This window comes from Stomoxys calcitrans, chromosome 1 (genome assembly GCF_963082655.1).
Source record: "Stomoxys calcitrans chromosome 1, idStoCalc2.1, whole genome shotgun sequence".
NCBI classification, from domain to species: Eukaryota; Metazoa; Arthropoda; class Insecta; order Diptera; family Muscidae; genus Stomoxys; species Stomoxys calcitrans.
Window position 1 is genome coordinate 234,832,774 of NC_081552.1, and position 17,190 is coordinate 234,849,963.

At 39.4% G+C, this 17,190-nt stretch overlaps 1 protein-coding gene across 1 annotated transcript in view; it reads right to left on the bottom strand.

The window, feature by feature from the left end:
• The window catches only part of LOC131994947 (G-protein coupled receptor Mth2-like), a 62,940-nt gene continuing 45,750 nt past the window's right edge, over nucleotides 1-17,190 (bottom strand). Inside the window, exon 8 of the mRNA XM_059362196.1 lies at nucleotides 1-146. Within this exon, the coding sequence (XP_059218179.1) occupies nucleotides 82-146 (65 nt within the window). The 3' untranslated portion in view covers nucleotides 1-81. The remainder of the gene's footprint in view (nucleotides 147-17,190) is intronic.

Consider the following 17,190-nt stretch of genomic DNA (forward strand, 5'->3'; position numbering starts at 1 on the left):
ATCATATTTTGATGTTTAAGATTCTCTTATGTTTTTTCAATGACTTTTTAAAACTATATTTTAAAATCTTTACTTGCTTTGCTATGGCGAAGGTGAATTTGATTTTTTTGTTTTTTGCTTTCCAAATTTTCCAAAAACAAACGAAACTGAAAACACAAATAACAAATTGTAAATAAAATTTTTTTTCATAATAATTAATTTTTTAAACAAAATGTTTTTTATTATTATTATTTTTTTTTTTTTTTTCATTTAATATGAAGAGAAATATTCTCAAATTTGCTAGAAATTTGTCGAGGTGTTAAAGTTCATGAGCAACTAGCCAAAAAGCCCTTCTTAAGCGCTAACAAATTTACAAATACGCCATTCTCTGGAGAAACAAAAAAAAAAACAACTTAAAAACCAGTAAGGAAAGGCAAAAGTCGGGCGGAGCCCACTATATAATAATTTACACCTACCCTAGCTATATCTAAACCTGAATTGACTTTTTCGAACAGATAGTTTGTAATTTTTAGTTACTAATTTTGCTAATTTTTTCCCATGAACATTCCACTAAGGAACAGGGGAACAGGGTTACTACAGCCATTAAAGTGCAAATCGGGCGACACATATTTATGGGAGCTATATCCAAATCTGAACCGATTTTGATGAAATCTTGCATATAAGTTAGGATCAGTAACAAAACAATCCATGCCAAATTTCGAGCAGATTGCTTGACAATTGTAGTCACTAAGGCCGTTAAAGTGCAAATCAGTCGAAAAATATATATGGGAGCTATATTCAAATCTGAACCGATTTTAATGAAATCTTAAAGATATGTTAACATCAGCAACAAAACCACCCATGCCAAATTTCGAGCAGATTGGTTGACAATTGTAGTTACTACGGCCGTTAAAGTGCAAATCGGTCGAAAAATATATATGGAAGCTATATCCAAATCTGAATCGATTTTAATGAAATCTTGTAGATATATTAAGATTAGTAACACAATTATCCATGCCAAATTTCGAGCAGATTGCTTGACAATTGTAGTTATTACGGCTGTTAAAGTGCAAATCGGGCGATAAATATATATGGGAGATATATTCAAATCTGAACCGATTTTAATGAAATCATAGCGGTATGTTAAGATCAGCAACAAAACCACCCATGCCAAATTTCGAGCAGATTGGTTGATAATTGTAGTTACTACGGCCGTTAAAGTGCAAATCGGTCGAAAAATATATATGGAAGCTATATCCAAATCTGAATCGATTTTAATGAAATCTTGTAGATATATTAAGATTACTAACACAATTATCCATGCCAAATTTCGAGCAGATTGCTTGACAATTGTAGTTATTACGGCCGTTAAAGTGCAAATCGGGCGATAAATATATATGGGAGATATATTCAAATCTGAACCGATTTTAATGAAATCATAGAGGTATGTTAAGATCAGCAACAAAACAATCCATGCCAAATGTTGAGCAAATCGGTTGACAATTGTAGTTGCTACGGCCATTAAAGTGCAAATCGGGCGATACATATATGTGGAAGCTATATCCAAATCTAAACCGATTGTGATGAGATCTTGCATATAGGTTAAGATAAGTAACACAACAATCCATGCCAAATTTTGTGCAGATCGATTGAAAATTGTAGTCACTAAGCCCATTAAAGTGCAAATCGGGCGATACATATATTGGGAGCTATATTCAAATCTGAACCGATTTTAATGAAATCTTAAAAATATGTTAAGATCAGCAACAAAACCACCCATGCCAAATTTCGAGCAGATTGATTGAAAATTGTAGTCACTAAGGCCATTAAAGTGCAAATCGGGCGATACATATATATGGGAGCTATATCCAAATCTAAACCGATTGTGATGAGATCTTGCATATAGGTTAAGATTAGTAACACAACAAGCTATGCCAAATTTTGTGCAGATCGATTGACAATTGTAGTCACTAAGGCCATTAAAGTGCAAATCGGGCGATGCATATATATGGAAGCTATATTCAAATCTGAATCGATTTTAATGAAATCTTAAGGATATGTTAAGATCAGCAACAAAACAATCCATGCCAAATTTTGAGCTAATCGGTTGACAATTGTAGTTGCTACGGCCATTAAAGTGCAAATCGGGCGATAAATATATATGGAAGCTATATCCAAATCTGAACCGATTTTAATGGAATCTTGCAGATATACTAAGATTAGTAACACAACAATCCATGCCAAGTTTCGAGCAGATCGATTGAAAATTGTAGTCACTAAGGCCATTAAAGTGCAAATCGGGCGATACATATATGTGGAAGCTATATCCAAATCTGATCCGATTTTGATGAAATCTTGCAGATATATTAAGATTAGTAACACAACAATCCATGCCAAATTTTGTGCAGATCGATTGAAAATTGTAGTCACTAAGACCATTAAAGTGCAAATCGGGCGATAGTTAAATATGGGAGATATATCTAAATCTAAACTGATTTTTACCAAAATCAGTAGCGTTCGTCCTTGAGCTAAAAAAGTGATATGTGCAAAATTTGGTGACGATTGGACAACAAATACAACCTGCACCTTGATTACAAAAATACATGGACTCACAGACGGACATGGCTAAATCGAATCAGAAAGTGATTCTTAATCGATTGGTCTACTTATCAATGGGTCTAGCTTGTCTCCTACTAAGCATTGCAAACGAATGCACAAACTTATAATACTCTCTACCACAGTGGTGGTGGTGTGTGTTTTTATACCCACCACGGAAGAATGGGGGTATATTCATTTTGTCATTCCGTTTGCAACACATCGAAATATCCATTTCCGACCCTATAAAGATTGTTGATCAGCGTAAAAATCTTAGTCTTTAAAAATAGAGATATTGAGCTGATATTTTGCACAGATTCCTTTTTTTTTTTTTTTTGTTCATAAGCAGGTTAAGTTCGAAGATGGGCTATATCCGGCTATATCTTGAATTGGCCCCCACAAATAGCGATCCGCCGATTTAGGGTCTTAGGCCCATAAAAGCGACATTTTCGATTTTGCTGCAATTTGGGACAATGAGTTGTGTTAGGTTGATCGACATCCTTTGTCAATTTGGCTCAGATCGGTCCAGATTTGGACATAGCTGCCATATAGACCGATCTCTATATTTAAGGTTTTCGGGCCATAAAAGGCCCATTTATTGTCCGATGTCGTCGAAATTTGGGACATTGAGTTAGGTTAAGCCCCTCGACATACTTCTGCAATATGGCTCAGATCGGTTCAGATTTGGACATAGCTGCCATATAGACCGATCTCGATATTTAAGGTTTTCGGGCCATAAAAGGCGCATTTAATGTCCGATGTCGCTGAAATTCGGGACAGTGAGTTGTGTTAGGACCTTCGTCATCCTTTTTCAATTTTGCCCAGATCGGTCCAGATTTGGACATAGCTGCCATATAGACCGATCTCTCGATTTAAGGTTTTGAGCCCATAAAAGGCGCATTTATTGTCCGATGTCACCGAAATTTGGGACAGCGAGATCGATATATATGGCGCTGTATCCTAATCTGGACCGATCGAGAAGAATGTACAAAGGCCTAACGCAACTCACTGTCTCAAATTTCAGTGAAATCGGACAATAAATTCGCATTTTATGGGCCCAAGACCTTAAATCAAGTTCCATTAGAGCTCCCACTATCCGACCATAAAATGATCCACATCGGACCACATTTAGATGTAGCTGCCATATAGACCGATCTGCCGATTTAGGGTCTTACACCCATAAAAGATGCAATTGTTTACCGATTGTGGTGATACTAAGAACAGTGAGTTCCATTAGAGCCCCTGAGAGCCATGCATAACATCCCAGCGGCCTTTCTACGCTTATGAATGTCATATAGACCATTTTAACAATTAAGGATCATAAGCCCATTTACTACGTGGAGCTAAAACGCAATAGTTGTTTTAAATGGCGTAGTATGTGCCTCACCAATGCCAAAAATTAGAGGAGATAGCCACCGCAGAAAATCTTTTCGGATGCTCTCGGCTGGTTACGAAAACAGGTGTACGGCGTCTAAGGGGTATACACTAGCCTCTGAGCCACGGTGACATCCGTACTTTAGGTTAGGTTAAAATGAAGCTGAGAATATTAATATGTTCCAAGTATCAATGGACGTACACAAGCTTGCTGTGCGCTCTAAATTCTAGAGAGCTATCACGAAAAAAAAGTCAGAAATAGCATACCACGCCCCCAAGTGGATTCATGTCTGATATTGTGTCCCCACCTAAGTGGTGGTGTCTGTTAAACGCAAAAGCCGGGCAATAGCATAGGAAATGCTTCAACGGCGTCACTTTATCTTCCGCACATGTCGTACACATGCCATCACTTGCCGCACCGATTTTGCATAAGTGAGCTCGTATGTGTCCTATTATGATACCGAAAGCAATACTGACCACCTTCTTACTTCCTTTCAGTAATAGTTTCGTCTTCTAACGATTCGGATAAACCCATAGATGCGCCCATGCTCTTAACTCAGACCGCATCGATCCGATAGGCTTCGGGTTAACCAGGTTTATCGACGGCAGTTCTCTGGCCTTCACTGCCAAATTGTCTGCTCTTTCATTCCCCCTTACTCCGCTATGGCTCGGCAACCAAACGATGGGGATTGTGCCATCATCAGAAAAGGCGTTAATCTCTTTCCTACACTCCAAGGCTGTTCGTGACCTTGCCGTCCTGATTGTTATTGGTCTGATGGCCAGTTTACTGTCTATAAAGATGTTGAAACTCGACGTTCTCGCGTTAAAACCACACCACCTCACGCATTTCGTGATCGCCTGAATCTACGTCTGAAGGTCCATATTATGGTCAGGCAGTCTAAAACAGATCTCAGTCCCTATGTTCTCAATGTAGAGCCCCCGACCCACTCTGCCCTCTAGCTTTGATCCATCCGTGTAACACGGATCTTCCGGATGGCAATACTAGGGTTCCGTCAATCCAAGACTGTGCAGATGGCAGCAGTGCCTCGCATTCAACTTTAAGGTTCATCTCAGGTATCCGATCGAAAACCTCTTCCCTTTCTACCAGGTTTCCTATCGTCGCCTCGATTATACCAGGCCCCATTTCGAGCCTACGGCCCGTCTACATAGTGCCCAAGATCTGTGAGCCTTCTCAGTACGCTTCTGAATGTGACACTTCCAATTCAGTTTCCTGTCCTAGATCGCACCTAAGTATTTCACCTTGTCAGATATCGAAATCGTTTTATTGAGGAAACGTGGTGCGTTAAATTGGCCCATCTTCGCCAGGTGCCAGCTACGTGGATCACCGATACGTGATTCACTCACGGCGTAAGCACGGTACTAAAACACGAAATGTTGGACGTGAGCAGATGGCACTGATGCGTGTTTGCGGGCTCAGCGGCCCCTCCGTCATAAAGGACAAGGACAAAGGGCTGGCTATGTTATTCAAATTGGCGTGATTACCTCACGGTGTGAGTATGACTCCCAATCGCGTTGCCAAATGGCACGGAAATGTTAAAATGTTAAGACTGGCGGTCGTAGGCAGATGACACGTATGTTTGCTTGTGAGCTCAGTGGCTTCTGCGCCACGGACTGGCGGTCGCAGGCTGATGACACGTATGCATGATTGAGAGCTCACTGGCTTCTACGTCAGAGGGACGAGGGCGAGGTGCAAGCTACGTGGATCACCGAGAAGTGATTAACTCAAGGCGTAAGCACGGCACTTAAACACGGAGTGATGGACGTAAGTAGATGGCACGTATGCGTGTTTGCGCGCTCAGCGGCTCCTACGTCAGAGGGACAAGGGCAAAGGGCTGGCTATGTTAATCAACGCGGCATGTTTAACTCTCGGCGTGAGATTGAGAGCCTCAATCGCGTTGGCAAATGGCACGGAAATGTTAAAAAAATTTATATGCCAAATTTGTAGACGATCAGAAGAGAAAAAAACTTTTGGAAAGGGGTTTTTTAGGGTTTTCACATGAAGGAAAAATTATAGGAGAGCTTTTTTTTGAATTTTACTGGCCTCTATAAAATTCAGGTGAGTATTTAGATTTAACAGAGTTGTGACAACATTTCATTATAACAAGATAAAGGCCCCGACAGTTCATCATTGAAGTTCACTTTTCCAAGGAGATACAGTGGAAGGCTTGCTATTAAAACAGTGAGTGTTGCACGATTCAAGTTTTCGTTTCATTCATGAGGGACCTCCCCTTTGCTACCAACTGCGTGCAGCAAGCAACTTAGCAACCACTTAATAGAGAATTTTTTTATACCCACCACCATAGGATGGGGGTATACTCATCTAGTTATTCCGTTTCGTCTCGACTTTCTCAGTCGATCTAACCATGTACGTCCATCTGTCGAAATCACAATAGCGGTCGAATGCATAAAGCTAGCCGCTTGAAATCTTCCAAAGATACTTAATATTGATGTAGGTTGTTGGGGATTACAAATGGGCCATATCGGTTCAGATTTAGGTGTAGCTGCCATGTACACCGATCTCCCGATTTGGCTTCTTAAGCCCCTGGAAGCCGCAAGTTTTGTCCGATTTGGCTGAAATTTTGCACCTAGTTGTGACTGACTGGCTGATCATCGCCCAGCCCACACGTCTAAAGCTAGAATCATGAAATTTTTTGCACAATGTCGGTCTTGGCTTATAGACACGGGATAATGCTGGATTTTGTGATATTCGTACGTTTAGGTACTATAAAGTACGAAATACAAATTTGCCCAGCGCGAACAGAAAGGGTTAGAGTAATGTTATTGGGCTCTAATTAATGAGCATCTCCAACAAATTAGGTTTGATAAAAAAAAGTTTGGAATATTGTACCAGAAGTACGAGAAATAGTACGTTGAGTACCGCAATTGGTACTTTCTATGCAAGTTGAGCTCCGAATTTCATTATCTCTGAACATTGGTACACTATGGCAAACTTAATCAGGAGACTATAAGAGTTTTTGGAAATTTGTACATTTAGGTACTAAATAAAGGACCAAAAAGTTACGAAACGGGTGAACTTTGTACTGGGCGGATGGATAGAGGTAGAATTTTGAAGTTGGACTTAAAAGGCACATGCTTTAAAAGGATGAGGATGCGAAGAAAAAATGGAAAAATAGTACTGGTAACGGGAGGAAATGTGCTTTTAGTACCACAATTGGTACCATGTGGTACTTTCTCTGCAGATGAAGCTGAAATTTGGCATGTAGGTAAAACTTTGAAATATATGATGGGCGACTACATCATTTTTCAACAATTCGAACATTTTGGTACCAAAATTGGTACTTTTTTACTTTTAGTTGGAGATAGAGGTCCAAAATGAGGAGAATCAGCACCGTTGTGGAGAATCAGCACCGTTGTGGGAAGTCATAACAAAACACCCCATGCAAAAGTTCAGCCTTGTTGAGGCTCAAAAAGTCAAGACCCAAGATCGGTTTATATGGCAGCTATATCAAAGCACGGAATAATTTGGCCCATTTACAATCCCAACCGACCTACACTAATAAAAAGTATTTGTGCAAAATTTCAAGTGGCTAGCTTTACTCCTTCGAAAGAAAGCGTGCTTTCGACAGACAGGCGGACGGACGGACATGGCTAGATCGACTTAAAACGGCATGACGATCAAGAATATATCTACTTTATGGGGTCTCAGACGCATATTTCGAGGTGTTACAAAGAGAATGACGGAATTAGTATACCCCCATCCTATGGTGGAGGGCATAATAATGTATAGGAATTTCGTTGCGGTTGTTTGGTGTATTATTTTTTAAATTTCCCACCTGAAGACAATGGGCGTTTCAAATAGTTTAAGTTGCTATCTTTGCCATAGATAGAATTGTATTTAGTAGAGTTCGAATATCCAAGTTTGTGTTAAACTGTTAGAAGGGAAGGCTGAACGAACGTACACAAAATCAGAGCTATTAGAGAGTAGGTTACGTTACAGAAGTGACATTTTTATTAGTCGTGAAAGCGAAAGCTTAGTGGAGCGAGCCCAAGTGGTGTGCCGATAAGCATAATTTTTTTTTCGTTTTGTCACTCGATACGTTCGCCAAGTCATTGATAACAGCTGATTTGATAAAGGGGAAAATAGCATGGCGAATGAATCAAGTGACAACAAGTAAAAGCATGAAAAGTTCGGCCGGGCTGGAACTTACATACCCTCTAACATGGATCTCTTTTGTATTTTTTTTGTCCGATTTCTCTTTATAGGCAAACAAAGGATAATGGATAAAAATTGCAGAGCTATTGGAGCTGTTTCAGGTTATCAATCAATCAGTACATGTGGGAGATATATCAGGTTATGGACCCATTCAGATCATATTTGGCACGTATGTGGTATATTTGAACGAAAGAGAAGTCGTTAAAATAATGTTTAGCCAAATCGCATAAGAATTGCGCCCTCTAGGGGCTCAAAGAGTCAAATTAGGAGATCGGTTTATGTGGGAGCTATATCAAGTTTTAAACCGGTTTGAACCATACTTAGCAAAGATGTTGGAAGTCATAAAAAAATATCTTATATAAAATTTGAGGCATATCGAATAAGAATTGCGGCGTTTAGGGGCTCAAGAGGTCAAGGGCCAAAATCGTATTATATGGCAGCTATATCAAAACATAGACCAATATGACCCATTTAAAATCCCAACTGACCTACGTTAATAGGAAGTATTTGTGCAAAATTTCATGCGCCCAGTTCCCTTCATGGCTAAATCGACTTAGAATGTCAAGACGATCAAAAATATACGTATATACTTTGTTGGGTCTCAGGTGAATATTTCAATGCTTTACAAACGGAATGACGAAATTAGTTTATGATGGAGGGAACAAAAAGAAAAAACAAATTTAGTGGTCTAGGCCGTAAGTTTTTGCACTGAGGTCTTAAATGGAGATTATTGTCGCAACTATCATTGAAGAAATATCCAGTGCTGAAAATATTTTCTGATACTTTTGGAATGGGTAAGCCGAAGATGCTCATCCATGCGGAACGGTGACATTAGATGGGCCGACAAAAGTGGAAATTCGATTGAATTTAAAAATAGACAAAATGATGACATTGTGATGGGAATCAACAGCGAGCATCATCAACAACAAATTCAGCGCCATCTATTGGGAAATAGAAATTATTTGAATAGGTGCAGGAGAGTGCGTTCAAAGTTGATCGTATGCTTTTCACTACTACTGTCCTGACAAGTTGTTTGTCCTTCGAAAAATTAAATAAAGGCACTAACCTTTGACTGTTGTCGGTATTATTTTTGTAACCCTCCTACCCTGGGACAAGCTTCCACAATAGTCTTAAAGTTCTATACAAAACATGGCCGCAAAATATATACGTAACTTAGTGAATGCAAAGAAGGGTAATTGAAAAGCAAGTTATAATACATATGGTGTAAAAAGAAGCGCAGCGAAGCGGGCCGGGTTCAGCTATCTTATATGTAAAATTCAATTTGTGTTTGTTTGTTTGTTCCGTATAGACTGAAAAGCGGCAGAAACGATTTTCTCGAAATTTTCGCATATTGTGTAGGTCGGTCTGGAAGGAAACTTCGGCCATATAATTTTTCGGTATCGGAAGGGGGACGGACCCTCCCCCTTATACCAAGAACACTACCCAAAATCAAAAGTGGACCGATCGGGACAATATAGGTATCAAATGAAAGGTATTGGAGAGTAGAAAACGAATTGGTATTAAAATTTGGGTCCAAGTACTCAGACTAATTTATAATTTAATCGATATTCTGTACTTTGTATAGAATATGTGATAGAAGCCCTATCCCTATGAATGCCATCTAAGCGTTAAAAAAATAATCCCTACTCGACTTTTTCAAATACGGTCTTTACGTAATGTATGTCTGTGGTTGCGATGAACAAACAGATGTCCAATAGCAGCTTAATGTCTATCAGCAATTTCTAAGATATTTTTATACCCACCACCATAGGATTGGAAATATTCCTCTTGAACCTGGAAGCCGCCATTTTTTGTCCGATTTTTTCCGGCTTAAATTTGCTCGCAGTGTTCTGTTATGACATTCAACTATGAGACTATATGAGATATAAACCGATCTCCCGATGTAACTTCTTGAACCACTGAAAGCCAAAATTCTGTTACGACTTCGAAGAACAGTGCCAAGTACGGTCCAAATCAGTCTATAACCTGATATAGCTTTCATGTTAACCGGTCTCTCTTCTAGAAGCTTTAATTTTAAAATTTCTTTTGTATAAATTTTTAGCAGAATCCATGATGGCGGGTTCCCAAGATTCGGCCAGACCGAACATATCACGCAATTACTTGTTTAAGATTAACCAACTTTTTGTGCGACCTGCAAATAGAGAATATTCGGCGCGTTATTGCTAATATACGGCCCCAAATACTGCAAAAATGCTAAAAAATTGGCCATCTTGGCTGGAATTTAGTCGAGGCAGCCGCGTTGGCCTCCTACTCATAACACGTTTTTTTTTAAAACATGCCAAACACTTATCTTCTTAGTGTGGTCTTATCGCATTGTTGTTTCACGTACAGTTTTTATACCACCATAGGATAGGGGGTATATTCATTTAGTCATTCCGTATGCAACACATCGAAATATCAATTTCCGATCCTACACATTTTACAATTTTACGACGATCTCAAATATATATAATTTTGGGATCGTCGTAAAATTCTAAGACGATTTAAACATGTCCGTGTGTCTGTCCGTCTATCCGTATGTTGTAATCACTCTACAGGCTTCAAAAATTGAGATATTGAGTCGAAATTTGGCAGAGATACGTCTTTTTGATGAACGCTGGTTAATTTCGTGAACGGGCCAAATCGGACCCTATTTGGATATAACTGCTTTATAGACCGATTTTCAGATAAAAGTTCTAATGCCCATAAAAACTTCATTTTTAATTCGATTTTGCCGAAATGTTAGACATTAATTTTAGGCCTCCCGATATCTGACCCAAATATGGTTCAGATCGGACTATATTTAGATATAGCTGCCATATAAACCGATCTACCGATAAAAGGGTCTGAAGCCCATAAATGCTTTATTTATTATCCAATTTCGCTGAAATTTGAAACAGTGGATTAATTTAAGCCTCCCGATATCTGACCCAAAATTGGTTCAGATCGGACAATATTTAAATATAGACCGATCTTCCGATAAAAGGGTCTGAAGCCCATAAAAGCTTTATTTATTGCCCAATTTCGCTGAAAATTGAAAGAGTGGGTTATTTTAAGCCTACCAACATCAGACCGAAATATGGTTCAAATCGGACTATATTTAGATATAGACCGATCTCCCGATAAAGGGTCTGAAGCCAAAAAAAAGCTTTATTTATTACCCGATTTCGCTGAAATTAAAAATAGCAGGTTATATTAAGCCTCCTGACATTTGACCCAAATATGGTTCAAATCGGACTATATTTAGATATAGACGCCATATAGACCGATCTGCCGATAAAGGGTCTGAAGCCCATAAAAGCTTTATTTATTATCCGATTTTGTTGAAATTTTAAATACAAACTTTACCAGTGACTTATATTTATAAGACCACTCAATGCCCGTGCGTATTTGGGGCATAAATGGTGGGTATCAAAAATTCGGCCACTTAACTTAACGCCTTTTTACTTGTTTCAGCAACATGTTTTTTATCAATCTTATCTTATATATAAAAATCAATTTGCGTGTGTTTGAGTGTGGTTTTTTTGTTTGTTTGTGTGTTCCTCATAGACTCAGAAGCGGTTGAACGGCTGATTTTCTTGAAATTCTCACAGATTGTGAATAATGATCCCGTGGTGAAAATTGGGTACTACATATTTGAATATCTGAAGGGGGCAGACCCTCCCCTTTTCCCTAATTTTCAGAAACGCCAGATCTTGGAGATGGGTGGTGCGATTTAAGCGAAATGTGTTGTGTGCTCTCATTTAGTACCCTAAAAACAAAAATTTTGTATCCAACTTTCGGATGGGGTATCTAGGCGGGCCGCCCCACCCTAAAACCTGCCAAATGTATATTGAGACCAATCACGACAATATGGGACTCAAATGAAAGGTATTTAGGATAAGAAAACGTATCTGATATCCAATTGTCGGACCAAGTGTTAGGGGGACCACCCCAACCCCCAAAACACCCCCAAACAGCACTTATTTACTGACCATGGGATTATGGAGCTTAAACAAAAGGTGTTTGGGTGTAGAATTTGAATCTGATATCCAAATATGGGACCAAGTGTTTGGGGGGGGGGGGGGGCGCCTCTCCCCAAAAACACCTGCCAAAGGGGACAAATTTGCGACCATAGCCATATGGGGCTCAAATGAAAGTTCTTTGGGAGTAAATCACGAATCTGATATCAATATTCGGGAAAAGTATCTATGGGGCCACCCCACCCCCACAACACCATCCAAATAGGAAGTATTTTCTGACTATTGCAATATGAGGCTCAAATAAGAGGGTTTTTAGAGTATAAACGAATCCGATATATATTTTCAAGGCCAACTCACTGAGCGGCCGCCCATCCCCCAAGCCGGTCATGTTTGCCGACTATGGAAATATGGGGCTCAAATTAAAGGTATTTGGGAGTAGACCACATATCTGATATCAAACTAAAGGTACCAACTGTCTAGGGGACGTCCCACCGCCATATCAACCTCCAAATAGGACGTATTGGGTTGCCCAAAAAGTAATTGTCGGTAATATAGTAGTAATATAGTCGGCGTTGACAAATTTTTTCAACGGCTTGTGACTCTGTAATTGCATTCTTTCTTCTGTCAGTTATCAGCTGTTACTTTTAGCTTTATTTGCTCACCAAGACAATTTGGGTCCTAATGAGAGTGGAACTAATTATTTATAGTTTTTAGGTCCAATACCCCTAACCGGACATATTTGCTGACTTTTGCAATAAGGAGTTTTGATGAGATTAGAAAACGAATTTGATATCCAATTTTGAGTCCAATGGCAATAAATGATATATTGATATATGAGAATAGAGCACGTTGCTGACATATTTTCCGGGCTTAGAGTTTGGGGGACCACCCTAATACACCCCTAAATCAGGCATATTTACCGACCATGTCAATGTGCAGCTTAAATGAAAGGTATTGGGGGTAAAGCAAGAATTGATACCCACTTTCGGGACCAATTTTCAGGGGGTCTATCTCTTTCCCAAAATACCCCACAAACAGCAATTTTTTGCTGACTATTTGCGAGTGGAATACGAATTTGTTATCCAAATGTAGGACCATGTATTTAGGGCATCACCCGTTCCCCAAAACACCCCCCAAAGGGTAAACATGTTTCGACCATCCCAATATGTGTCTCAAATGAAGGGTATTTGAGATTAGAAAACGAATTTGATAACCTATTTTGGGGCCATGTGTTTGGGGGACGCCTCATCGTGTAAACTCCCCCTCAAAACCAATGGCAATATGGGGTTTAAATAAATGTTATTTGAAAGAAGAGCACGTTGCTGATATTTTTCACGGCCAAGTGTCTGGGGGCCACCTCACCCCCCAAAACACCCCTAAATCAGATATCATGGGAATATCGTGCTGAAATAAAGAAACACAGATACAAAATATGGCAAATTTGTCCATGAACATTCCATTAAGGAATAGAGGCAATCTTCTCACATATCAGTGAGTGCTGTCCGATTCAAGTTTAAGCTCAATGATAAGGGGCCTCCTTTTATAGCCGAGTTTGAATGGCGCGACACCTTTTTGAAAAGAAGTTTTTACATGGCAAAGTACCTCAGAAATGTCGCCAACGCTAGGAAAAGATATCCACCGCCGAACAAGTTTTTTTCTTTCTGGCTTCGAACCTTTAAGGACAAAATCTATGATTTCCATTTCGAAAAACATGAAAAATTAAAGTAAAACCCCACCAATCGATTTCCTCATATTTTTGATGATATGAGGAAATCGAAAATGGAAAACAAGTAAGAAGGCGTTAAGTTCGGCCGGGCCGAACTTTGGATACCCACCACCTCGGGCATACATGTGAACCACATTTCGTCAAAATCCAGTGAAAAATGCATACCTTAAGCCCCATAGCAGCTCTATAGATATCATCCGATTTAGACCAAATGCTTATAACTACAAGTCATTGTTCAACCGAGAGATCGGTCTATATGGCAGCTATATCCAAATCTGGACCGATCTGAGCCAAATTGAAGACAAATATCGAAGGGCCCAACACAAGTCATTGTCCCAAATTTCGGCTACATCGGACAATAAATGAGCTTTTTATGAGCCCAAAACCTTAAATCGAGAGATCGGTCTATATGGCATCTATATCCAAATCTGAACCGATCAGGGCCAAATAGAAGAAAGATATCTAAGGCAAATCACTGTCCCAAATTTCAGCAAAATCGGATAATAAATGTGGCTTTTATGGGCCTAAGACCATTAATCGGAAGATCGGTCTATATGGCAGCTATATCCAAATTTAGACCGATCTGGGCCAAATTGACGAAGGGTGTCGAAGGGCTCAACGCAACTCACTGTTCCAAATTGCAGCAAAATCGGATAATAAATGTGGCTTTTATGGGCCTAAGACCATAAATCGGAAGATCGGTCTATATGGCAGCTATATCCAAATTTGGACCGATCTGGACCAAATTGACGAAGGATGTCGAAGGGCTCAACGCAACTCACTGTCCCAAATTTCAGCAAAATCTGATAATAAATGTGGCTTTTATGGGCGTAAGACCATAAATCGGAAGATCGGTCTATATGGCAGCTATATCCAAATCTGAACTGATCAGGGCCAAATTGACGAAGAATGTTGAAGGGCCTAACACAACTCACTGTGCCAAATTTCATCCAAATCGGATATAAAATGTGGCTTTTATGGGCCTAAGACCCTAAATCTGAGGATCGGTCTATATGGCAGCTATATCCATATTTGGACCGATCTGAGCCAAATTGACGAAGGATGTCGAAGGGCCCAACACAACTTCCTGTACCAAAGTTCAGCAAAATCGGATAATAAATGTGGCTTTTATGGGCCTAAGACCCTAAATCGGCGGATCGGTCTATATGGGGGCTATATCAAGATATAGTCTGATATAGCCCATCTTCGAACTTAACCTGCTTATGGACAAAAAAAGAATCTGTGAAAAATTTCAGCTCAATATCTCAATTTTTAAAGACTGTAGCGTGATTTCAACAGACAGACGGACAGACGGACGGACATGTCTAGATCGTCTTAGATTTTCACGCTGATCAAGAATATATATACTTTATAGGGTCGGAAATGGATATTTCGATGTGTTGCAAACGGAATGACAAAATGAATATACCCCCATCCTTCGGTGGTGGGTATAAAAAGTATTTTGCAAACCATAGAAGTCACAATCGAAGGCCCTTTTAGCCTCAAGACCCTAAGTCGGAGAATGGTCAATAAGGAAACTGTATTGGATAATAATTATGTGTCTGTACGGGCCCAATACTTTAAAGCGGGTGATCGAGTTGGCAATACTTGAAAAGTTTTTGACAAGCTACAGCTACAGCGGTATAAAACAAAGACGTCATTTGCTGAGATTTTACAGCGAATCTTAAAATAGGCACCATGAACAGAGATTAGAAAGGAAAGAAAAAAATTAAGAGAAGAGAAAATTTTAAGAGAATTGTGAATGAACATTGAATTTGTAATGCAATCCACGGACTATGTTTAACGATAGCAGAAAATCTAACGAATTTTTTTCTCAAATTTAATGAAATCTTTTATCGATAATCGCTTTCGTTAACGAATAGAAAACCACCAACTTAACGCAAGACAATTATTTGGTGTTTACTTTAGCGACGTGACATAAAAATAAATCAATCAAATGTGATTTGAGGGGTTTTTTGGGGGTGGGGTGACCCATAAAACACTTAGTCCCACAATTGAACATCAGATTCGCTTTCTACTCTCAAATATCTCCAATTTGATACCCATATTGTAGTGATTGATCTAAAAATCCTTAAGGCGGGTTTTAGGCACCTCCTAGGCACCCCACCCAGATTCTGATGCCAAATTTTTGATAAATTAGGTTAATGTAAGTGTGCAAACAAAAATTTCGCTTGAATTGCCCGACCCATCTCCAAGATCTGGTGCTTTTGAAAATTATTGTTAAGGTCCGCCTTAGAGTGGGAAAGTTAAAAAATTAAACCGCAAACAACCGCAACCAAGTCACAATGAAGATAAATGCTGTTTTCAATTGGATCAACTAAATCCATTTGAAAAATGCCAGTAGATGGCGCTACTACTCGCTTGGAGTGGCTTAACGCCTATAACTTGTGATTATAATGACTATATGACCTATTAGTCATCATTTAGTCGTTTTATACCCACTACCGAAGGATGGGTGTATATTCATTTTGTCATTCCGTTTGCAACACATCGAAATATCCATTTCCGACCCTATAAAGTATATGAATTCTTGATCAGCGTAAAAATCTAAGACGATCTAGACATGTCCGTCCGTCTGTCCGTCTGTCTGTTGAAATCACGCTACAGTCTTTAAAAACAGAGATATTGAGCTGAAACTTTGCACAGATTCTTTTTTTGTCCATGAGCAGTTCGTTAAGTTCGAAGATGGGCTATATCGGACTATATCTTGATATAGCGCCCATATAGACGGATCCGCCGATTTAAGGTCTTAGGCCCATAAAAGCCACATTTATTATCCGATTTTGCTGAAATTTGGGAGAGTGAGTTGCGTTAGGCCCTTGGACATCCTTCCTCAATTTGGCTCAGATCGGTCGAGATTTGGATATAGCTGCCATATAGACCGATCCTCCGATGTAGGGATTTAGGCCCATAAAAGCCACATCCATTCTCCGATTTTGCTGAAATTTTGCTTCCTCAATTTGGCTCAGATTGGTTCAGATTTGGATATAGCTGCCATATAGACGGATCCTCCTATTTAAGGTCTTAGGCCCATAAAAACCACATTTATTATCCGATTTTGCTAAAATTTGAGACAGAGAGTTGCATTAGGCCTTTCGACATCATTCATCAATTTGGCTCAGATCGGTCGAGATTTGGATATAGCTGTCATATAGACCGAACCCCCGATTTAGGGTCTTAGGCCCATAAAAGCCACATTTATTATACGATTTTGCCGAAATTTGGGACAGAGAGTTGCGTTAATCCCTTCAACATCCTTCCTCAATTTGGCTCAGATCGGTTCAGATTTGGATATAGCTGTCATAAAGACCGATCTCTGGGTTTTAGGTTTTGGGGTC